Source organism: Pristiophorus japonicus, chromosome 17 (genome assembly GCF_044704955.1).
Source record: "Pristiophorus japonicus isolate sPriJap1 chromosome 17, sPriJap1.hap1, whole genome shotgun sequence".
Taxonomy (NCBI): Eukaryota; Metazoa; Chordata; class Chondrichthyes; family Pristiophoridae; genus Pristiophorus; species Pristiophorus japonicus.
The window spans coordinates 18,226,370-18,251,631 of record NC_091993.1 but is presented as its reverse complement, the minus strand read 5'-3'; the positions used below and the strand labels follow the sequence as shown (position 1 = coordinate 18,251,631).

General features: G+C 43.0%; 1 protein-coding gene across 2 annotated transcripts in view; it reads right to left on the bottom strand.

Annotated features, from left to right (window-relative positions):
* igdcc4 (immunoglobulin superfamily, DCC subclass, member 4) overlaps window positions 1-25,262 on the bottom strand; it is a 137,391-nt gene that overhangs the window by 75,507 nt on the left and 36,622 nt on the right. For both annotated transcript variants that reach the window (XM_070858444.1, XM_070858445.1), the window contains exons 3-4: window positions 22,445-22,586; window positions 1,180-1,313 (exon numbers count right to left, since the gene is read on the bottom strand). In XM_070858444.1, coding sequence (XP_070714545.1) covers window positions 1,180-1,313; window positions 22,445-22,586 — 276 coding nt within the window. The remainder of the gene's footprint in view (window positions 1-1,179; window positions 1,314-22,444; window positions 22,587-25,262) is intronic.

Below are 25,262 nucleotides of genomic sequence, written 5' to 3'. Positions count from 1 at the left end.
CACCATTCTGGGAACACCATTACTAAAAGGACTGCAGTGGTTTAAGGAGATGGCTCATCACCACTTTCTTAGGGCAACTAGGCTGGGCAATAAATGTGTGTTGCCACATCCCACAAACAAATTAAAAAACAAATGTACAATTACACAGCACATGAAATTCATATACATCAAACGCGGCAGTTCTGCTTAGTGGAACTCAAATAAACTCCACTTTGTGATGCAGCTTCACCAATGGACATTTTTACATAATGTTTGTTGAAACAGTGTTTACCAATTTTCTTTTGTTGTGCCCCATTTTGGTCTGCATTAGTCAGGATTAACAAGAGATGATGGGAATAGACACACCACAGGACACATGAATATCACAATGGATGGTCCACATATTATGCAAGCACTAGCATAAGAGTAAAAACAACAAAAAACAGCACCCCATCCCCCAAATCACCTCCACAGCATTTTCCAGTTTCAGAAGCCCTTTCTCGTACTTAAACAACATGACCAGAGCAGACCTGGATTTACAGGTTTCTAATCTATCCATATACTTAGATTTTACCATTATGCAATTAAAGTACTCTTTAATCAACTCTGTTATTACAAACCTTCCGTAAGAACTTTGTTTTCATTGATTCCAGCTAAAGTTCGAGTTAAAATCAACAAGGATGTCAGACCTCAATGAGATAAACCACCGATAAGTACTAAGCTTTTATCAAATCCCTTGTACATATTAAGATTTGGACAATAACAAACTGAAGCTCTGTCACTACGGTTTTCCTTTTCCTTTTGACAGCTTGTGTCATTTCTACTTCTGGGTTTCAAGCTTAGCGAATAGTCAAAGAGCTCTTTTTCCTATAACATAATGCATTTAATTCTGTACTTACCATGGACCCATTTTACAACAATAAGTATTCATATTGTCAGGGTATCGAAACCTATGGTTACTATGAGACCTCCCTAACACAGCTGTCCTAATGTTGAATCCAAAATTTAATAAAAGCAGATTATTAGTGTAAATATTTTTGTTACTCAATCTTATAGAATAGATTCCAATTCTGATATTTACATTACAGTGGAAACATGGATTTTCATCTCCAGGAAAAGTTATTGCTCTTAACCAGCTTTAATACAAATTCCATTTTAAATGGATTTCCTTGTAATGCTCCAACAGCTGCATCACATTACCTTGTAATACAGTGAGAGTAGCATCCTGACTGTAGCGCTTCCGAACTGCATTTGTTGCTATGCAGCGATATACTCCAGCATCATCCTCTTGCACATCTACAATTTGCAGAATTCCATTTGGGAGGACGATAAATCTGGGAGAAAAAAAACAATGTTACTATAATTTTTAATGCAGTGCAGTATTCTATATGGTCCATATTTACATACCCAGAATATTCAGGAGATGATGCAACTGATTTGAAATTAGATCATTGAAATCCAATTTAGGCCACTTAAAAATAATTGAATCCTAATGAACTATCCAACGTTTGATTGTTTGAGATACAGTGCTACAGATGTGAAAATACTTTATTTGAATAACCATTTAATTTTGCCATACCATGCACTGCAGTATTAATAATGCTCAAATAAACCAGATTACTTAATTGGTGAGAAATTTTACAGAGCAATAGACCAAGAAACTCAAAACAGTTAGTTGGTTGTTTAATAGGCATTACACATGGAATTCTTGGTGGCTTGCAACCACTGGCAGTTTTTTGTGAACATGTTCTACTGAAATCCTAAAAGAAGTTGTGAATCTTTGAAATTCTCTACCACATGCTGAATCGTTGAGTATAATCAAGGTTGAGATAGATAAGATATTTGGACTCGGGGAATCAAGGGATATGGAGATCGCAGGGGTAAGTGGTGTTGAGGTCAGAGATCAGTCATGATCTTAGTGAATGGCAGAGCAGGCTCGAAGGGCTGTATGGCCTACTGCTGCTCCTATTTATGTTGTTCATATGTAACTTGGTGCCTTCCACCTGAAGCCAGAAAAAAAAACCCGCTTGCATGGATATCCCCTCATGATATTAACGCAATACCCCATTTATGGCAGCAATCAAAAAACAAATGAATGCATAATACAATCTTGTCTGCTATTTTAAAAGAAAAACACTGACTTGGATCTTTGGAAATGTATGCTCCTCAAAGTATAACTTCTGACTTTGCTTTCCTAACTTTTGTGGAGGTCAAAACATGCCCACCATGTTTGGCTGCCCACAATCATTCCACACCTCCGACACTGATGGCTTTAGAAAGAGAACTTGCATTTATGTAGTGACTTTCACATCCTCAGGACAACCCAAAGTGCTTCACAGCCAATAAATTACTGAAGTGCAGTCACTGTTATGCAGGCAAACACAGTAGGCAATTTGTGCACAGCACCGGGAGAACTCCCTTGTCATTCTTCAAATACTTCCATGGGATCTTGCATATCCACTTGAACAGGCAGACCTTGATTTAACATCTTATCTGAAAGATAGCACAGCCAACAATGTAGCACACACTCCGTTGTGCACCAAAGTGTTAGGCGCTCAAGTCCTTCTAGTGGTGATTGAACCCACAAGCTTCTGACTTCGAGGCAAGCGTGCTATCATGGAATCAAAATGGCACTTACCAGCAATTACTAGAACAGTGTGTCCTCCATAACTGTAACTGCTTATAGTCGTGAGGGGGGGGGAGGGGGAAAGAGATCAAATAAATTAAATAACTTCTTTTCAAAGTGCAAATGCTGCAATTCCTGGTGTGCACTGTGGCTGGTGTATAAACAATTCAGAAAAAAACTTTAAAATATAGCTTTCCCTCACAGGTACAGTTAGAGGAGTCCAAATTGCAGTCGGCCCCAACATGACGTACAAGTGCATTAGGAGAAAAAAATCTAAATCCATTTGGATTCCATCAGTGCACTGGGGGCATAAGTTTAAGACTGTTGAAAAAGAATAGCTCTATGATACAGGATCAAACTCACTTGAAAGAATAGTCCAATAAGCAGTCAAGTCACCTTCTGTATTGACTTAGAAACCATCTAGATATTGTGGGGTTTTCCCAGTCTCTTCGAGATTAAAACATACTAACCTCAAGATACTATAGTACATTCCTGTGTCCACGAACACCAAGGTCATTAAATGACAAACATCCAAATAAATGCAGTCCCTCTCACGGAAACACTGACCAATATCTAACTGGGAGTTTCGTTCTCTGCAAATCTTGAGACATCAGTTCTATAAACTAGGAGAGCAAGAAGACTTTCACCTTGGTTGACGTATCTCCTTGGGAAGAGTTTAATTAAGCAATGAAGGTGACAATACCCATGAATTCTAAACGGTCTCTAGCCTCGTTTGTCTCAAGTGTCTGTGCATAATTGGCAATTATTGCCTTCAAAGTGCAACAGATATCCCACAGGACTTTCCACTGGCGGAGAATGAGACATGCCCAAACCAGCCTCTATGCCACTGTGGGGTGCCAGAGGTGCTGAAAAGGTGGTTCTCTATGCAGCAATTTTGATCAGCTCAGCAATGACATTAATTCCCTAGTTAAATGGTCCACATGGACACAGGATTCACTTTAGCTGGGCTCAAGTAAGTAGCAATTATATTACACTTTTATTGGATGATAATAAACGAAGGAGCGTACATTCAGTAATATTACCAAATTTGCTAAGAAAACTTGCGATAATTGCAAATGCAAAACAGATCCCAGTGATTGCCACTAGCGACAGAAGAGATGCATACATCATAAATACTGGTGTTTGCAAGTCACCTGGATACAAATTAGAATGCAAAGTCAGAATGTGATTTTTTTGCACACTGGGCCTGCAAAGTCTATTAATAAAGCTGGAAAACGAGAAGATTTCATAGTTCATTGCAAGCATGAGATAATACAAAGCGGTTGACAAAAACTAAAAAAATCCTAGGAGCAATCACAAGAGCATCTGATTAGTCAAAACAGGCTATTTGATCTTTCTTTTTAAAAAAAAAGCCACTTTTGGAAAACTGGTTGCAGCTTTTGGTACCTTCGCTTTAAAAGGACACTAGAGTATTGGAGAAAAATGCAGTAACTATGATTAAAGGATTCAAACTGCAAGTATTGCAGACGTGCAAATGAAATTGTATTTGTTCCCACTGAAGTAAAAAAGATCAAAATTAGTAAATGCTGAATCATACAGATATTATAGATTTGAGCACATTATTTAATCTAAATTGCGATCACAAGCCATAGCTACAAATTATAGACTGTACCAGCTGGCCACTGGTTTAAGCAAATCATAGATGATGGAACATTCATATCCAAAGCAGAATACCTGCGGCTATGCACGACAGTTTGCAAAAGGGAGGCATCAGGTAACAAATGTACAATGAAATAGGTAATTACAAAGGTTAAATGAAAAGCTCTGGATTTGCTGACTGTAAATTGTGAACGTATCTGTGCTAAAAAGACTTGAAGGCAATCGATACTAATTAATTAACACAGTCAGTCACCTACCATGTGCACCCACTACCACATAAACAACACACAAGTATAGTGCATTTCCAATGCTAGAATTTAATTTCCTTGTAATATTGATCTTTACCTCTGGCAACAAGTGTTCACAGCCTACCTTTGTGCGGGTTTTTTGTACACTAAAAAAGCTAATCAAAAAAGCATCCACAATTTCCTTGAAAATATTGTAGTTCTCCCCAACCACTTCCAAAAAGAAAATTATCAATTTTGTTTAAAGCTCTGTTCAAACATCAATGAAAGCATTCCAAATTGAATTATGAGTTCATAAAATCAATGAGTGAATGAGAAACCTAGCCGAAGGCAAAGCGTCAGATTTTCTAAACTTGCAGCAAGGTTACAAATACTACAATCAATACCCTGGATACATGTATCTGCCAAATGTGGACAATTCTGTTGATCTTTAAGTAATTCTGATCTTTTTTGTTTTTATACAGCTGCTTTTCATCCAGTTTTAAGTCACTGTGCACATACAGGTACAACGTCCCAAATCCAGAATTCCGAATACCCGGAATTGTCCGGAAGTCGGACATTTTTGAGGCGGCCAAGATGGTGACATCGGGCGGCGAGGGACGAGGAAACCGGTAAAAAAACGCAACGCCGGGGGGGGGGGGTGGGGGGGCAGTGAGGATCGGCGGGCAGCGAGGAGCAGAGGATCGGCGGCGAAGAGTGCCAACTGCAAGGTCCGAAATCCGGCAAAACCGGCACGGGTTCGGGTTCGGTCCAGAGGTTGCCAGATATCACTTATACAGCATTTTTGTAACCACACTGGTCAATGATGCCTATTGATTGCATAGTGCAGTTTATGAAAAATGTCACTGAAATGATAGCGCCGCACGCACTCATGCACACAAGGAATGCCCTAAATGGAATCCCCCATCTATGCTAAGTTAGCCGGTTTCCAGCAGGGTTGCTACAATTCTCCTTGTGCCTCTGGTTAAGTAGGGGGAAAATGAGCCAGGATTTCCAATTCCAAGTAGTCCGCAGCAAAAGCCACTGGAAGCGCACGTATGGTTGTTGCCCAAGAGGAGCATAAAAGCTCCAGTGTGACATTTCCTCTGGTCAAATAATTTGCCAACACTCCATGTTAAGGCATACATATGACTAGTGGGGCAAAGTACTGGAACACCCATGGAACCATCCCTCAGTAGAGATGAACAATCTGCAGTTAAAACAGACCTGCTAAATTGGAGAGCAACCTGTGCATTGAAAACAAACAGTATTTGTTTGGAAAAGTTAAGTATTGTTGTAAATCAGAACCCTGCATGTGCTTCCAGAGAAACTAATCTGACATATGACAATGGACCCAAGACACAGCGAAGGAACAAATTTTGAAGACAAAGATTTCTTAATTGCAAGGTGTTAATAGACAGATTATGCTAACTGTTCTACTGACCTTTGCTTGGAGAAGCAGAAGCTAGAGTATGAGGCCATGAAATACAAACAAACGTATGGCATTATAAATTTACACAATTCTGTTAATGATCAGCCATGATCTTATTGAATGGTGGTGCAGGCTCGAAGGGCCGAATGGCCTACTCCTGCACCTATTTTCTATGCTTCAATGTGGTAAATACAAGTTTTGGGATCCTCAGACTGGAATTTGTACTTTGCTGCCAACTTATGAGATGGTGGATAAAAAGATGGGATAATTTCCTGTTGCTGGTTAAATTGTGAAATCAATTTAGGTAGGAACACAGAGCAAGGGCAATGAATAGCTTTTTTTCGATGTCAAATTACCTATGACACAAGAAAAATCCAAATTCTTAAAAATGAAAATTACCATTCAAGAAATTCAGCTCATGAGAATGCACTGGCTGAAAAGTTAGATACAAAATTAATAATGTACCAAATTCAAATTCCATGAAAGTGTGTAGGATTAGATTACCCTTCGTAAAAAGGACACATAGGGGTGTTCCCCAAGCAATCCATCTTTAAAATACGTGTGGAAAATTCAATAGATGTTGCACCAGGCATTCTAATACAAGTAGCCACAGTCTTGAGTTAAGCAAGTTTTGATAATACTCTAGATCGAAATGACCTCACCGGATGGAGGAAACCAGAGCTTATCTGCAAAGAGGAGAATATTTTTTCAATTAATAATGAGGGGATTAAATTCTGTCCAAGTGGATAGGTTATTTGAGCTAGACAGACCGGGGAGGACTAGGGAGATCAGTACAAATTGCTAAAACAGAGTTAGGTTACGTTCCGAGAAGTACTTCTTTTTTACAGGGTCATTGACCTCAGCAATAGGTTCCTAGTATGTTCAGAGAGTGTGGATTCACTGCTGACCTTCGAATGAGACTTGAACTAGACATCTCGAGTCACAGAAGGTACAGTGGAAACTGGAACTAGAGATATTAGTCACTGTGGTCTCCTGGAATTTGCTCGGTTGCCTTTTGGGGTCAGAGGAATTTTTCAGAATGTTTTCCTAAGTTAGCCCAAGGTTTTTTTTCTTGGTTACTTTTCCTGGCCCCACAGTCATAGGAGAGCGGGTGCCTATAGGTCGCACCATGTCAGGATGGGACAGGCTTGATGGGCCAACTGGTTTTTTACAAGACTTAAAAAAAAAATACAAATGTAATATTTAAGGCAAATTTCCTTAAGTTGTTAAGGTTTCCGCCAGATGTTAAGAATCTTTGAGGTAGCAAAAATTCCTGTTCCATAGTCTGTACATTTGTGCAGATTACCATGGTTTGAAGCTCCAAGGCCAAAGAACATTCAAAGTTTGAACTGGTTTATCAGATATCTGAACTCCAAAAAATAACCCACTGCAACGGATTTGATGGCTCGGTCTCAAGCTGGCTGACAAATAACTGAACAGACATTCTACCCCCTTCTGCTCTCACACCCCTCCGCCGCTGCCAGATCTCCACTCCCACGAATATTCTTAGCCTTTTGTAAAGAGGAGACTACAGATTCAGTTGCCTGGGAACTCAATCTACTTGAAGGGAGATCATTCCGAGAATGGGCCAAAACTGTTTAACAATTAATGCAACTTATGTTGGCTACAATTCTGATTTTGCAAAGTTGGAAAAAAAAAGGTCTTGGAAATCAAAGAAAGCTAAGAGCTCCATCCTTTGTGGTCTCTCAAGAAGTTGCTCAAATGAGCGTACTGTCAGAAGAAGCATAGAAACGCAGCCATATATGTTGTGGAAAGTGCTTAAATGATTACCTTCAAATTCCTTCAACTGATATTGGCACCATAATACAAGATAGAAATAATAAATAACTTGCATTTATATAGCACCTTATGCTCTCAGGATATCCTAAAGTATTTTACAATCAATGGATTACTTCTTGAGGAGCAATCATTGTTAATGATGCAAAAGGAGACAACAATTTTGCAGAAGATCCCACAAGCAGCAAGTGAATAGAAGATCTGTTGGTGTTGGTTGAAAGGGGAATGTTAGGCAGGACATGTAGAAGAAAAATATAAAAGGTATGTGGAGACAGCTTGTGGTAGGCAAAAACAATTGCTGAACAGGGACATATGAGCAGAAATAGGCAATACATAAATGATCGGCAAAATTGAACAATTGAACAGAGCTAGAACAGTAAAGGAAAGACTGACAAAACTGTTAATGATTTGTTGAACATGTACTGCTACCCTGAAGAGACTAATTTTTGACTAACATAGAAACATAGAAAATAGGTGCAGGAGTAGGCCATTCAGCCCTTCTAGCCTGCACCGCCATTCAATGAGTTCATGGCTGAACATGCAACTTCAGTACCCCCTTCCTGCTTTCTCGCCATACCCCTTGATCCCCCTAGTAGTAAGGACCTCATCTAACTCCTTTTTGAATATATTTAGTGAATTGGCCTCAACTACTTTCTGTGGTAGAGAATTCCACAGGTTCACCACTCTCTGGGTGAAGAAGTTTCTCCTCATCTCGGTCCTAAATGGCTTACCCTTTATCCTTAGACTGTGACCCCTGGTTCTGGACTTCCCCAACATTGGGAACATTCTTCGTGCATCTAACCTGTCTAAACCCGTCAGAATTTTAAACGTTTCTATGAGGTCCCCTCTCATTCTTCTGAACTCCAGTGAATACAAGCCCAGTTGATCCAGTCTTTCTTGATAGGTCAGTCCCACCATCCCGGGAATCAGTCTGGTGAATCTTCGCTGCACTCCCTCAATAGCAAGAATGTCCTTCCTCAAGTTAGGAGACCAAAACTGTACACAATACTCCAGGTGTGGCCTCACCAAGGCCCTGTACAACTGTAGCAACACCTCCCTGCCGCTGTACTCAAATCCCCTCGCTATGAAGGCCAACATGCCATTTGCTTTCTTAACCGCCTGCTGTACCTGCATGCCAACCTTCAATGACTGATGTACCATGACACCCAGGTCTCGTTGCACCTCTCCTTTTCCTAATCTGTCGCCATTCAGATAATAGTCTGTCTCTCTGTTTTTACCACCAAAGTGGAAAACCTCACATTTATCCACATTATACTTCATCTGCCATGCATTTGCCCACTCACCTAACCTATCCAAGTCACTCTGCAGCCTCATAGCATCCTCCTCGCAGCTCACACTGCCACCCAACTTAGTGTCATCCGCAAATTTGGAGATACTACATTTAATCCCCTCATCTAAATCATTAATGTACAATGTAAACATCAGTGCGGTACCCCACTAGTCACTGCCTGCCATTCTGAAAAGTACCCATTTACTCCTACTCTTTGCTTCCTGTCTGACAACCAGTTCTCAATCCACGTCAGCACACTACCCCCAATCCCATGTGCTTTAACTTTGCACATTAATCTCTTGTGTGGGACCTTGTGAAAGTCCAAATATACCACATCAACTGGTTCTCCTTTGTCCACTTTACTGGAAACATCCTCAAAAAATTCCAGAAGATTTGTCAAGCATGATTTCCCTTTCACAAATCCATGCTGACTTGGATCTATCATGTAACCATTTTCCAAATGTGCTGCTATGACATCCTTAATAATTGATTCCATCATTTTACCCACTACTGAGGTCAGGCTGACCGGTCTATAATTCCCTGTTTTCTCTCTCCCTCCTTTTTTAAAAAGTGGGGTTACATTGGCTACCCTCCACTCCATAGGAACTGATCCAGAGTCAATGGAATGTTGGAAAATGACCGTCAATGCATCCGCTATTTCCAAGGCCACCTCCTTAAGTACTCTGGGATGCAGTCCATCAGGCCCTGGGGATTTATCGGCCTTCAATCCCATCAATTTCCCCAACACAATTTCCCGACTAATAAAGATTTCCCTCAGTTCCTCCTCCTTACGAGACCCTCTGACCCCTTTTATATCCGGAAGGTTGTTTGTGTCCTCCTTAGTGAATACTGAACCAAAGTACTTGTTCAATTGGTCTGCCATTTCTTTGTTCCCCGTTATGACTTCCCCTGATTCTGACTGCAGGGGACCTACGTTTGTCTTTACTAACCTTTTTCTCTTTACATATCTATAGAAACATTTGCAATCCGCCTTAATGTTCCCTGCAAGCTTCTTCTCGTACTCCATTTTCCCTGCCCTAATCAAACCCTTTGTCCTCCTCTGCTGAGTTCTAAATTTCTCCCAGTCCCCGGGTTCGCTGCTATTTCTGGCCAATTTGTATGCCACTTCCTTGGCTTTAATACTATCCCTGATTTCCCTAGATAGCCACGGTTGAGCCACCTTCCCTTTTTTATTTTTACGCCAGACAGGAATGTACAATTGTTGTAGTTCATCCATGCGGTCTCTAAATGTCTGCCATTGCCCATCCACAGTCAACCCCTTCAGTATCATTCGCCAATCTATCCTAGCCAATTCACGCCTCATACCTTCAAAGTTACCCTTCTTTAAGTTCTGGACCATGGTCTCTGAATTAACTGTTTCATTCTCCATCCTAATGCAGAATTCCACCATATTATGGTCACTCTTCCCCAAGGGGCCTCGCACAACGAGATTGCTAATTAATCCTCTCTCATTACACAACACCCAGTCTAAGATGGCCTCCCCCCTAGTTGGTTCCTCGACATATTGATCTAGAAAACCATCCCTTATGCACTCCAGGAACTCCTCCTCCACTGTATTGCTTCCAGTTTGGCTAGCCCAATCTATGTGCATATTAAAGTCACCCATTTTAACTGCTGCACCTTTATTGCATGCACCCCTAATTTCCTGTTTGATGCCCTCCCCAACATCACTACTATTGTTTGGAGGTCTGTACACAACTCCCACCAACGTTTTTTGCCCTTTGGTGTTCTGCAGCTCTACCCATATAGATTCCACATCATCCAAGCTAATGTCTTTCCTAACTATTGCATTAATCTCCTCTTTAACCAGCAATGCTACCTCACCTCCTTTTCCTTTTATTCTATCCTTCCTGAATGTTGAATACCCCTGGATGTTGAGTTCCCAGCCCTGATCATCCTGGAGCCACGTCTCCGTAATCCCAATCACATCATATTTGTTAACATCTATTTGCAGAGTTAATTCATCCACCTAATTGCGGATACTCCTTGCATTAAGACACAAAGCCTTCAGGCTTGTTTTTTTTAACACCCTTTGTCCTTTTAGAATTTTGCTGTACAGTGGCCCTTTTTGTTCTTTGCCTTGGGTTTCTCAGCCCTCCACTTTTCCTCATCTCCTTTCTGTCTTTTGCTTTTGCCTCCTTTTTGTCTCCCTCTGTCTCCCTGCATTGGTTCCCATCCTCCTGCCATATTAGTTTAACTCCTCCCCAACAGCACTAGCAAACACTCCCCCTCGGACATTGGTTCCGGTCCTGCCCAGGTGCAGACCGTCCGGTTTGTACTGGTCCCACCTCCCCCAGAACCGGTTCCAATGCCCCAGGAATTTGAATCCCTCCCTGCTGCACCACTGCTCAAGCCACGTATTCATCTGAGCTATCCTGCGATTCCTACTCTGACTAGCACGTGGCACTGGTAGCAATCCCGAGATTACTACTTTTGAGCTCCTACTTTTTAAATTTAGCTCCTAGTTCCTTAAATTCGTTTCGTAGGACCTCATCCCTTTTTTTTTAAACCTATGTCATTGGTACCAATGTGCACCACGACAACTGGCTGTTCTCCCTCCCTTTTCAAAATGTCCTGCACCCACTCCGAGACATCCTTGACCCTTGCACCAGGGAGGCAACATACCATCCTGGAGTCTCGGTTGTGGCCGCAGAAACGCCTATCTATTCCCCTCACCATTGAATCCCCTATCACTATCACTCTCCCACTCTTTTTCCTGCCCTCCTGTGCAGCAGAGCCAGCCACGGTGCCATGAACTTGGCTGCTGCTGCCCTCCCCTGATGAGTCATCCCCCCCAAACAGTACTCAAAGCAGTGTATCTGTTTTGCAGGGGGATGACCACAGGGGACCCCTGCACTACCTTCCTTGCACTACTCTTCCTGCTGGTCTTCCATTCCCTATCTGGCTGTGGACCCTTCTCCTGCGGTAAGACCAACTCGCTACACGTGCTACTCACGTCATTCTCAGCATCGTGGATGCTCCAGAGTGAATCCACCCTCAGCTCCAACTCCGCAACGCGGACCGTCAGGAGCTCGAGGCGGATACACTTCCCGCACACGTAGTCATCAGGGACACCAGAAGTGTCCCCGAGTTCCCACATGGTACAGGAGGAGCATAACACCCGACCGAGCTCTCCTGCCATGACTTAACCTTTAGATACACTTAAATTGGCAACACAATGTTAAAAGTTACTGACTAATATAAAAAAGAAAAAGAAAAACTACTCACCAATCACCAGCCAATCACTTACCCGCTCGGCTGTGAAGTCACCTTTCTGTTTCTTTTTTGCCTTCTCCCTGTAGCTGCACCGGCTAGCCTTTTGTAGGTCTCTGCTGATCCCCGGACTCACGCCTCAGCGACCACGAACTCCCGCTGCCTCTCGCGGCCTTTTGTAGGCCTCTGCTGATCCCCGGACTCACGCCTCAGCGACCACGAACTCCCGCTGCCTCTCGCGGCCTTTTGTAGGCCTCTGCTGATCCCCGGACTCACGCCTCAGCAATCACAAACTCCCGCTGCCTCTCGCGGCCTTTTGTAGGCCTCTGCTGATCCCCGGACTCACGCCTCAGCGACCACGAACTCCCGCTGCCTCTCGCGACCTTTTGTAGGCCTCTGCTGATCCCCGGACTCACGCCTCAGCGACCACGAACTCCCGCTGCCTCTCGCGGCCTTTTGTAGGCTTCTGCTGATCCCCGGACTCACGCCTCAGCGACCACGAACTCCCGCTGCCTCTCGTGGCCTTTTGTAGGCCTCTGCTGATCCCCGGACTCACGCCTCAGCGACTATCCTGAGGCACAGTCATATTAGCGCACAAAATCAAAGGGCAGATCGATTGTTATCACCACTAAGAGGCTGAAATGTACAGATCATCAAATATCAAATTAAAGATGTCCTATATTTAAACAGTGCCTTCATTATGGAATTAATGCTGAAGGTTATAGTTGTTATCTTGTTATATAGATTATAGTAGTTAACTTTGTCATGCAAGTATTGATTAAGGATATTGATCAAGATTATTCCTATTCCCAGAGTCAAAATTGAGAAGTTCAATTCTGTTAATTTACTGTGTGATATTAATCATTCTTAGAAATGCATCATTCTAATCCCAGAGGACCAAATAATACATCAATGCTTGCTAAGAATTCTGACTGGAATATAGAGGGATCCCCACCCAACAATAAAGAATCAAGTTGTGATGCCACTTTATTCATTTTCATTTGCAAAGGAAGGCTACGGTTTTCAGATTAGGTCCCTGGTGAAGGAGAAGGAATGGTACAATTACCAGGCAGGGCTCGTAATAGTCTTTGGTTGCACACTACCACCCACAGACGGTTTGCTAGCTCCTGAAAACTAGCCACAGAGCCTTGGAACCCCTGAAGGAGTGTTTGTCGGGGTCATAAGAGCTAAAGGACTACAAGATTTGACCAGGTCCCAGGGCTCCAGTCCAGCCATCACCTTGTAATTCTGTTGCCATTAAAAATTTACAGATTTTCAACCCCATTGAAAAAGAGGCTCTTTACCGCAACTCTAAAATCTTTGGTTGAATATCTATAAGCGGACATGAATTTCTCAAACCCAGACTAATCCCTAGTTCATCAGCAATCTCCAGGTACAGTGAGGTAGTCCAGACACCTCATCTGGGATGGTGATTCTTATAATGAACAGATATTTTGTCCTGTTTCTCAAACTTTGAACAAGAAGTGAAGCTTAAAGATATTTAGAACCAAATTTACTGAGCCTGTATTGGTGGCCCACTCTTGCCATAGGCCTGATCCTTTTCAAGACAAAAATTAAAAAATTCTTAGGGATGCAGGCGTCACTGGCGAGGCTTAAATTTATTGCCCATCCCTAGTTGCCCTGAGAAGGTGGTAGAACACCTTCTTTAACCGCTGCAGTCCGTATGGTGAAGCTACTCTCACATTTCTGTTAGGTGAGGCGTTTCAGGATTTTGTCCCAGCAATGAAGGGACAGCGATATATGTCCAAGTGGGAATGACGTACGACTTGGAGGGGAACTTGGAGGTGATGGTGTTTTCATGAACTTGTTCCCCCTTCTCCTTCTGGTGATGGAGGTCGTGGGTTTGGGACACTGTAGCCATGGTATGCCAGTGGTAGAGGGTGTGGATATTTCAGCTAGTGGATGGGGTGCAAATCAAGCAGACTACTTTTTCTTGGATGGTGTTGACCTGCTCGGGTGCAGTTGCAGCTACACCTATCTGGGTAAGTGGAGAGTCCCTTCCATCACACTCCTGACTTGCGCCTTGTAGGTGGAGGAGAGCTTTAGGGAGTCAGGGCATGAGCCACTTGCCATAGAATACCCAGCTTCTGACCAGCTCTAGTAACCATGGCAGTTAGGTGGCTGTTCCAGTTGAGTTTATGGTCAATGGTGACTCCCAGAATGTTGATGTTAGGAGACACGGCGATAATAATGCCACTGAATGTCAAGGGAGGTAGTTAGGCTCTCTTGTTGAAGATAAGAGATGGCCATTATCCAGCACTTGAGTGGTGTGAATGTTACTTGCCACTCATCAGCCTAGGCCTGGATCTTGTCCAGGTCTTGCTAAATGGGGACATGGACTGCTTCATTATGTGAGGAATTGTCAGTGGAGCTGTGCAATCATCAGCAAACAGTGCCACTTCTGACCAAGTTACACCACCATTTTGAGAATGGGTAAGTCTTTGGGAGATTTGGAGATGACTCAACACTTGGCATAGGCTCGAGACTACCAAGGCTCTAGCCATATTTACATTAAGCAAATTGAATGAACAAAATGACCAGCCTAGATGACGTAAGCAACTGAAGACTTTTACTCCTCAGACTTTGGGTCAGAAAGCCCTTCTCCATCTAATTTTTGGTTCCATCTCTATATGGGTTCAAGTAGCTTTTGTAAATGCTCAGACCAGAATTACACTGCTCCTTGCCAACTACCAAATTAACTTACTTGCACAAAAAAACCTTCTGACCAGAAATGAGTACCAGTTGCCAGAAGATGATGCAGGTTGCAAACAATTCCTCACCCAGCCTTACTGCTTTCAGTCATCAGAATCAAAATGGCCACCCATAAAGGAGAGCCATCTGTTCCAAAAGTACAATGAATTGGAAAGTGGCTTTAAAAGTGTACTTAGCACTCAAGAAAGACACAGTAAATAATCAACTATTGACAAAGAAATTCCACCTTTCTCTGAATACTGTTCAATCATCCCTCAGATAATGGTGGTGCTGGGACACAAACTGTCATCAGTTGGTGACAGAAGTGCGCTCAGATTAAAGTTTATAGCCATGTACCCAAAATCTACTCTCATGGAGATTCTGATAACAATTGCTTCTCAGCAGGAGGCAATGAGGACTTTTATCCACTCAGTAGCAGATGAATTACTGATGAAGAATGTATATTAGTACAGCAGCCCTTTGTACAATCACAGCACAATCACCACAGCGTTCCCCTTTGCACCACCATGCAGAAAACTGGTCAACAAATCCTGGAATCAGGTACGAGATCAACGAGGTTATTACTGTCTGCCTTCTAATGATCAAAAAGGGGCAGCATTGATGTCTACGAACATACGAACAATGACAGACAGGTAAAGACCCTCTGGTCCATTGAGCCCGTCCCACCTCAACCAAAACCATGCGATCTCCTGGGAGAGGCAAAAAAGAGATTTAAAAACCCAGACAAATTTTGGGGGGGGGGGGGGAGGGGGGAGGAAATCTGGGAAATTCCTCTCCGACCCATCTAGGCAATCGAAACTAGTCCAGGTGATCACTCTGGCCCTAAATTCCTTGCAGTACCTACCTTCTGTAAGAGGCAATCTCTGCCCCAACCAGAAACCACTCCAGCTGCTTGAAGGAATTCAGCGAATCAGCATCCACCGCAAAAGTCAGCAGCCTGTTCCAGTGGTCCAATATTCTCTGGAAAAAGAACCATCTCCTGACCTGACATCAAACCTAGATCTGGCCTTGTACAACTTAAATTTGCGACCCCTGAACCTGCCTAACCTACTTAATTGAAACAAACTATCAACTGGAACTCAATCTATTCCCTTGATTATCTTATAAAGCTCAATCAGATCAAGACTGAACCCACCCTCAGTTGTAAAAATATAAGGACTGGGGACACTCTGGAAGGGGTGAAAACAAGGGTCCATGCTTTTCATCAGAAAATAAACTCAAAGAAAAATAAATGCTAGGATGCCCTCCAGACTCTTAAACCACTTGCACACCCAGCTATGTTGTTGTATTCATTTTAGGGTCTGTGCTCTATTGCCCCATTTACAGAAAGCATTATAATCAATAATTTCTGACAATATTGCATAATGGTTATTAGCCTGGAAAATTGAAACAAAAATGTCTTCACCTACCACTATAAAACGATAAAAATAGGTGGAGGGAATGAAGATTTGGTGCAGACGATTATTGCAACTTTTTGAAACAGCCAGATATGTGAAAAGATAATGGGGCTAGACTTTCCACTGGGCGGTATGCCCGGCAGAAGTGGATGTCCCACTTTTAAGAACCGCCGGAATATCGCCCATTTTAAAAACCGCTAGTTTTGGCTTTTTGGGGGGGGGGGGGGGGGGGGGGTGTTATAGCAAATGGGCAGTAGTGGTCTTTTTTGTCATGCAAGGCCAGCGTCCCTAACAGCAGCCGTTTTGCACATGCAGGATTTTTTTTTCTGCACTTCACTTTTCCCACGATTCGGGGGGGGGGGGGGGTCAGGGGTCACCTGCGCATGTGCAGAAGAGGAAGGGTTGCCGGGTTTGGGGGGGGGGGGGGGGGAGGAGGAGGAGGAGAAGAGAGAGAGACACAGGCAGAGAGCACGTGGAGAGTGGCTGAGCTGAATATTTGAAGATTTAAACATTATAACCAATTTATAATTCATTTATAATGCACAATGGATATTGAAGAGGTAGGTGATGAGCGACGTGGGCGAGATGGCTGAGGTGGGAAGGAGGAAGAGGGCCAAGTGCTTTTCGGATGAGGCCAACGCTGTCTTGGTCCACGAGATTGAGCCAATTAACCGAGGGTGGGCATGGGAACAGCCCACCCCAGTGTTTACCAATGAATATGGGCAGATATTGTCAAGGTGGTCTCGTCAGCCGCTCATGATTATCGGCAGCCCGAGCCAGAGCCGCAAGCGCTGGAACAACCTCGTTGTGTTTGCGAGAGTAAATACTAACTTTAATAACTGTAATCATGCACTGACTTATTACTTGAAATGTAAATGCCAGATTGTAATTAAGCTTGGTAAGCTGGGTAAGCTTGGTGTCACGCATTACTTCCTAGCCACGATCTTATTACATTGCTTTTCTGAACTTAGATGTGTTCATCATGCATCAATTGCATCCCAACGGTATTAGCATATAGCATTTAACATATAACGTAAATAGGACATTGATGAAAAGCATTGGCGATGGCTAATTATGGATGTCTATCTGTGTGTTCCGTATTAGTACCTGGGCAATTAGCTTGTACTATGCTCATGTCATCCTTGCAGAAGTTATCTTCCAATTGCGCAGAATGTTGGCGCATGGGAGGAGGGTTGACAGAATTGACGAGCGGGCCGCAGCACTCGTTGGGGTTCATAAGCGCTCGGCCACCCGTGGTGGTACAGATCCGGTTGTGGTGGCAAGTAAGTCATGTATAACCCCCGGGTAATTTACTGCTATTTGAGTATAATATATGAATTAGGTAATGTAAAGTAATTAATGCTGGGATCATGAAATCTTAATATGTCATGCATTCTGTTTGTTAATTAAATGTAACATCGCTCGGTGATATCCAATGCAGTAGTGTTGCTCCTCTTACATATGTTTGCGCAGCGTAAGCATTCTCATGTCACCCTGGCCCTCCCCACCCCTCTTCTTCTACTAACCTCTCTCATTATGTTTTCCAGTTGCCCAAGAGCATCAGAGACTTTTGGAGACCCCTGGAATGTCACCCGTACCTACTTGAAGTGGTATTCCCACCAGAGGGGAGACCACAGAGGAGGAGGATAGTCTGGATGAGCCTCAAGCCAGCTCAACCCAACATCTGAAGGAGGGGGACTCAAGGGTCCAATCTACCTGCGGCCACCTATTCCTCAAGGAAGTGGTGGGACCAAGCGGCTTACAGCAGGGCGCACCGAGTAGTCCAGCACCTACGCCAAATCCGCGAAGGTTGAGTCGGCGAGATAGGCATGCTCAAAGTCAAACAGACGTCAACCTGGATATGGTTCCATTGTCTAGAGCGAGCATAGACATTGGTCGCGGGCTCCTCCAGGCAATAGGTGGGTTAACCGGCAACATTGCCACGCTTTCAGCTCGCCATTCGGAGGACATGGCGCAGCTGATTGCAGCGAACCGCCGATGCCATGCGGCAAACGATGGACTCGGTATATGGTACTGCACCCCAAGGTGCCATACCACCTATGCCGGCAGCTACTGAGAGTCAGAAGGAAGCAATTGTTTCTGACTCTGGAGAAAGGTCTTCGGATATCGATTCTTCTCTGGGATTCCAAGAAACGACTCTGCCAATGTCATCCCCCCCCCCCCCACAGCAGCAGCGCTCGAGGTGCCCTGCTGCAAAACGTCTTGGAGTAAATCCGGATAGGACCAGGGGCAACGTGAGGGGGAAAGGGTTTGTAAAGGTCGGCTGGGGGTAGAGGCAGAGGGAAAGATGGCCACAGGTAGAAATTTTGTCTGGTTTTGGAGGGTTGGGGGGGGGGGGGGGGGGGGGGTGTAATCGTTATTTTTAGTGATATTCAAAAATTGTTGACTGTTGGTTGGGGGTGCGGGGGGGGGGTGTTATGGGTGTTTCTATTCTGTTTAAATGTTTTCAATACTGGTATCTGTTAATTGGTTGTTTAATTAAAATTATGTTGCTTTTTTCCATTTAACAATTATGTAATTATAAATTTCTAAAAAAGGTTTTTTCAATTTTGTTAAATTAGAAGAGAATTTTATTACACTTACAATTCTTGTGCAGTGTCTTTTACAAACAGAAGGTTAACAATCAATACAAGGGCTGCAAACAATGGCAAGGCAAGGATGAAACGCAACATAACTTCAAGCAAAGTGTTCATTTATGAGCTGCTGATGCAACAGTTTTGCAGTTGTGTAACTACCATGGGGCTTCTCCTGTGGTGTTTGGGGGGGGGGGGGGGGGGGGGCGGATAGGAGGTGGTATGGCATGGGTTCATCGCCAGGCTGATTGTCCTCCTCTTCCACCTCCCCTCTCTCCTGAGGTGGACCGGCAGTCCCATCTGGCAATTCCTGTCCCCTTTTCATAGCCAAGTCATGCAACATGCAGCACACCACAATGAACTCAGCAACCTGCTCAGGGTGGTATTATATCCTGACCAACGGATCCACCACAGACCCAATCAACGGCCGAATCGGGATCAAGCAGGGCTGTGTCATCGCACCAACCCTCTTCTCGATCTTCCTTGTTGCAATGCTACACCTCACACTCAACAAGCTCCCCGCTGGAGTGGAACTAAACTTTAGAACCAGTGGGAACCGGCGCAGCCTTCATCGCCTCCAGGCCAAATCCAAGACCATCCTATCCTCCATTGTCGAACTACAATACGCGGACGACGCTTGCATCTGCGCACAGAGGATGAACTCCAAGTCATCGTCAACATCTTCACCGAGGCGTACGAAAGCATGGGCCTAACACAAAACATCCATAAGACAAAGGTCCTCCACCAACCTGACCCCACCACACAGCATTGCCCCCAGTCATCAAGATGCACGGCGCGGCCCTGGACAACATGGACGACCTTCCATACCTCGGAAGCCGATTATCAGCAAGGGCAGACATCAACGACGAGGTTCAACACTGCCTCCAGTGCACCAGCGCAGCCTTCGGCCGCCTGAGAAATAGTGTGTTCAAAGTTCAAAGATCAGGCCCTCAAATCTGGCACCAAGCTTATGGTCTACAGGGCTGTAGTGATACCCGCCCTCCTGTATGGCTCAGAGACGTGGACCATATACAGTAGACCCCTCAAGTCGCTGGAGAAATACCAACACTGCCTCCGCAAGATCTTGCAAATCCCCTTGGAGTACTCCCCACCCACCCTTTCCTTCAACAACTGTCTGTCCCACAGAGACTGTGGTTCCCGTATTGGACTGTTCAGTCACCTGAGAACTCAGAGTGGAAGCAAGTCTTCCTCGATTTCGAGGGACTGCCTATAATGATGATGATGATTATAGGCTGCTTCCAGAGTGGTCCAGGCATCTGAAGCGCTGCTTCAGCACTCCAAATGTCTTTGACAATATTGCATGCGGCTATATGACTTTGATCATAGCGATGCACGGCATCTGCCGAGGGCTTACGGAGGGGGGGAGGGGGTCAAGAGCCAGGTAGCGAGGCCGTATCCTGTGTCATCCAGCATTGACCTTGTGGCTGACTCTTAAAAAGGTTGGAGATAGTGCTCTCACGTAAGATGTGCACATCATGAACGTTCCCTGGAAAATTGGCATTTACTGCAATGATTATTTGCTTGTGGTCAACAACGAGCTGCACGTTCAGGGAGTGGAATCCCTTTCGGTTACAGTAAACCTCTGACTCCTCTAAAGGTGTTCGCATGGACCTGGACCTTGGGGAAGTTTGCTCTTCGAGAAACCCAAAGCTCTCTCACTATGTGCCTCCCTGGTGATAGGGAAATTCATAAAGTCCATTCTGCGTGTGTAAAGGTCTTCAGTCACCTGGCGAATGCAATGTGTGGCATGCTGAGAGAGGCAGCAAATGTCGCCAGCTGAGGCCTGAAAGGAGCCCAATGCATAGAAGGAAAGTGCCGCAGTAACCTTAACCTCAATGGGCTGTGCGACCCTGATGGTGCTGGTAGGCTGCAGGTTCCCCTTAATGAGCTGGCATATCTCACTGATGACATCTTTCGAAAGTGCAGCCTTCTAACGCACGTTATATCAGACAGGTGCAGATATGAACGCTGCTCCCTCTAAATGCATTGGGTGTAAGGTCGTCTCCTCCTCAGCAGTCTGCCATCTCTTTGACTGGGCACATAATATTCTTCAATAAACCTTCTTCCATCTCTATTCTGCAGCATGTGAATAGTCATCAATATTGGCTGAGAAATTACAGGTCCCATTACTTTAAATGCCCTAATCGGTCTTCAAAATTCTTGAATTATCCTTAAACAACCACAAATGTGCTCTAAATTGACCACAATGTGCTCAGATAATTTTCAAGATTTTACCTCACAAATTACTTCAATGCTCCAATCAACTTGAACAGCCTTTTCTTCAACTTCATTCAATTTAAAACAGGGCGTCCATACTACCGGGTTAAGGTCAAGAGGGTGCAGCTTTTTCTGAGCGTTTTTTTGGGCGGACAGTAATTTGGGTGAATTGCCGAATTTAGCGCTCGGCGATAATTTGGGCAGTAGTTTCCATTATAAACACTCTTTTGGGCGGTACACGAGCAAAGGCATCAGATTTCAGGAAAAAAAATGTCGAAATTACCGTCGGCGGTATATGGGCGGTAGTTTCCATTTAAACACTGTTTTGGGGGGGTAAAGTGCTTCGCGGCAGTAAAATGGGCGGAATGATGCCCAAAGTCTAGCCCAAATGTCACTATACACTTCAAAATGTTACTTTTTTTTTAAAAGCCTACAAAGGTCAGTGCAGTTGTCATTTTCTGACTCAAAACTCAATTTACACCCCCTCCTATTTTTATGGTGGTGGTAGCTTTTTTGTGCTTTTCCATTTTCACTGTGTACTAATTGAATTCTTATAACATTGTTCAAGGACAAACATTTTTCAAAAAATGGTCTAATTCTGTAACTTCTTTACTTGTTTTCTATGTTCTTATTCTGCTCTATATATGTGTGACTTTCTTCTCAGTCTCCCACGCATGTACCCACTCTCTTCTTTTGTAGGTCTCTCCCTCACTCCTTTATCCCTCACCACCTGCTATACTCACAGTTAGATTCAGGACTCCAGCCATCTGCTGACCACACAAATGAGCAAGACTCTCCATGGAGATGGAGGGCTGCTTTGCGTGGCCTGGGTGAAGCAGGCAATACGTGAGCATGGAGGACAGGAGGGAGGATCTTTGTGCTGGTACCAGTACTTGGGTTTCACTCTACATTCATGTTGGAGAGGAAAGAGAAGGAATAGTTTTTGCATTCTGCCAGCACCTTCGGTGTCTCAGGCTGGCCTTTCCTGGTCAGAAGACAGTGTGGTAGTGGTGGTGACATCCAGGGAGTGTTAAGTACCATGGCCAGGACAAGGAGGAGCAACAAAATCCAAGCCTCTGATAAAGGAAAATAGCTAGAGGGGGGCAGGCCACGAGCAGAAGGAGTGATCACTAGTAAATGTATGACATATGATAAATCAGTAGCCACAAAATTGCAAAACCCAATGGGATGTCAAATGGATAGACAGGATTATTTTGTTTACACAGATAACTTTAAGTGTACTACATTGTGAACATTAGTATTAATTTTGAAAACTTACCTTAAGTGATCTGGGATAGCTGACTGGTTCTTCTCCCATGTGATAACTGGAAGTGGGATTCCATCAATTCCACACTCAAAACGAGCAATTCCATTCTCCTCCACTACCTGCGACTCTGGCTGCTGGTGAAATCGTGACAAGGCTGTCAAAACAGAAAGTTCCTTTAAGTGTAACCAGACATAAATTAAGCTGAGCTACAGCAACGCTGAATATATACTTCAAGGCATTAAAATAATAAAGTCCAAGGGAACGTTTATCACAATTATATTGTTGTCTTGCAATTACAAATGTAGTGTAGACTGTTTTTTCATTGGACTTAGTGTTTTACATTCAAAGCAGTAACATCTGGATCATAAAGATAATTACAAGCTTCACTTGGTACGGTGCTGAAGGATTTTAATTTAATGTTTTCAGGAACATTTTTGAATCACATCAATGAACATTTATTATTTTGGTAACACATTTTCAGAAAAATGATTATTTTGAAGGGGATCAGTCAGAAAACTCAAACCTTGATAATCAGGTCCTCGCACACAAACAATGCTTTTACACTTTGGGAATAGGCCAAAGTCCTCATTCACTGAACTAGAAGGCAGATTATTCAAAAATTAATCATCAGCAAAAATTGGTTTAATTGTGGATGTTTCGATTGTATCCCTGGAGCAGCTTCAAATTCTTCATCGTTTTTCTCTTCTCGCCTAATCCACCACATCCCATGCTTCGGTTGAGAGAAGAGAATGATGCAGCCCCATATCTGTCCATCTCTCTCTAGATAAGATCAATACTACCTATAATCATCCCAGTAAGTGGGGTGTTTAAACCATGTAGATGGGTTCTCCTTCATAGTCAGGAGTCTGACTATTTGTAGCTACTAAACTATCCCTAGCTACTAAACTATCCCTATTTTCACTTTTTGAAATAAAGAATAAAAAAGGTAGACGGTGAGTTAACTAATCCAATAAAACCTGGCAACATCCAGCTTCCACCCAAGACACTACATCCAACTTTTATTGCTTAGATAAAAGTTAGAACTCGTGTCACATTTCTAATCTGACACAAATTTTGCATCTACTTTGGAGGTTGGGTTCACACACGCTATCTAGTCTTGAGTTTGCAATACATTGCATTTGATGAGGGCAAGATATTAATGAGGCTTGACTGTCACTAGAATTTTAAGAGGGTCAGGATGCTAGGGTAGGGGGGTGTAAAATTTTAACATAACCACACTCATTTCACTGGTATTTCAGTAGACTACAATGGCTGGTAGGTGTGCGTATGTACGTCAGCACATAATTTTTATACTATGTTCTCCCACCAGTACAATTACATTTGTTTGGCGAGAGCGCCTCCGAGCTAAAGTGAAGTGCTGCTGGCTGCAAGTCTGTCACTGACAGTGATAGTGATGAAAATAATTTATGATAAATTAACAGCATCAAACAAGAAAAATTGGTAAAATAGTTATGTAAAATAGTTCCAAGTGCAATTTTTCTGTAGCACACTAGAAATAAGTACAGTTTAACATTTTAAAGTTACCAAATTGACAAGCTAATTTGCTGAATAATAGACATGGGCAATGCTATGACAAACTCCACCACTTCAGAAATGAGTGATCATTTTTCAAATAACCATTCACAATATCTACCATCATTCACAAACTACTCTCAATAAATATCTACCAGTCACAAGTACATTCAGATAAAAAACCGCTCACCTGTCGTGGAGATGAGAAACTAAAATACAATGAACAACAAAAATAAAAGTCCTAATTTTATGATGTTATTTCTTTCCTTCCAATATCTCCCACTATAACAATCAATTTCCTGCCAGGGTAACATCAAGTAGGCAGAACTCCTCTTCTCCAAAAACACAGTAGCTAGCTTTTCAGAGGACGTGGTTAGACACTAGAAATTACTGTTAATGAATGCTTAACATTTTGCTATAACATTTACTTGTTCAGTGTTTTACAGAAATAGTAAACCATTTATTTTAAATAAGCCAACAGCTCCAGTAAAATAGTGAACTGAGGAAGGGGATACAAATGTGTTAACCATTCATTCACTATTATTGTCAGATTTGTGGCCTTAAGTCTCCAATTTTTCCCTCCACATTTCTTCTAAGTTGTCTTGTCGCAATCTTGGCTGTGCTATCAGAAGAATCACTGTATTGGGAAATACAACGCAATCCTAACTACAATGTGGCACTTGTATATGCAAATAAATAATTAGTCTTTTAATTATGATTTTTTTTGTGCGCGCTATAGCCATAAAACATGTTAAATATGGAAACAAATCAAGCACCTGCTGGTTCATGCATGCAGTCTTAACAGATTGCTGTTTCCTAGTTTGAGCTTATGCTTCTCAATGACCATTTCCAATTATAACACATTATCCCAGGGCTTTACTAGAATTGGTACTGACTTTATGACTACCCAACAGAGAAATTAGCCACAACCCATATGCCTCTATTAAACAAATGACTTCATATAAGCACAGTCAAGTGATTTGTTTGAGGAAATGAGAAACTACATCAGTTTTCCTTTAGATTAAAAACAATTAAATACATAATTCCTCTTTAAATTACATTTTATGCTATTACATAGCTCACTTTTTGAATGCATGAGCAGAGCGCTGGAAAGAATCTAAATCTACGCTGAACACAATGGCCCCATTTTGTATTTTATTACACTATGTGGCGTTTTTAAATATTAATTTTACACAAACACTGCTATTGCCGACAACTTTATCCTAATATAACAACAGTGTACAAAACATGAAAGATGCTGTTTGGATCACAAGTACAGTGTGATTTGTGCCAACTC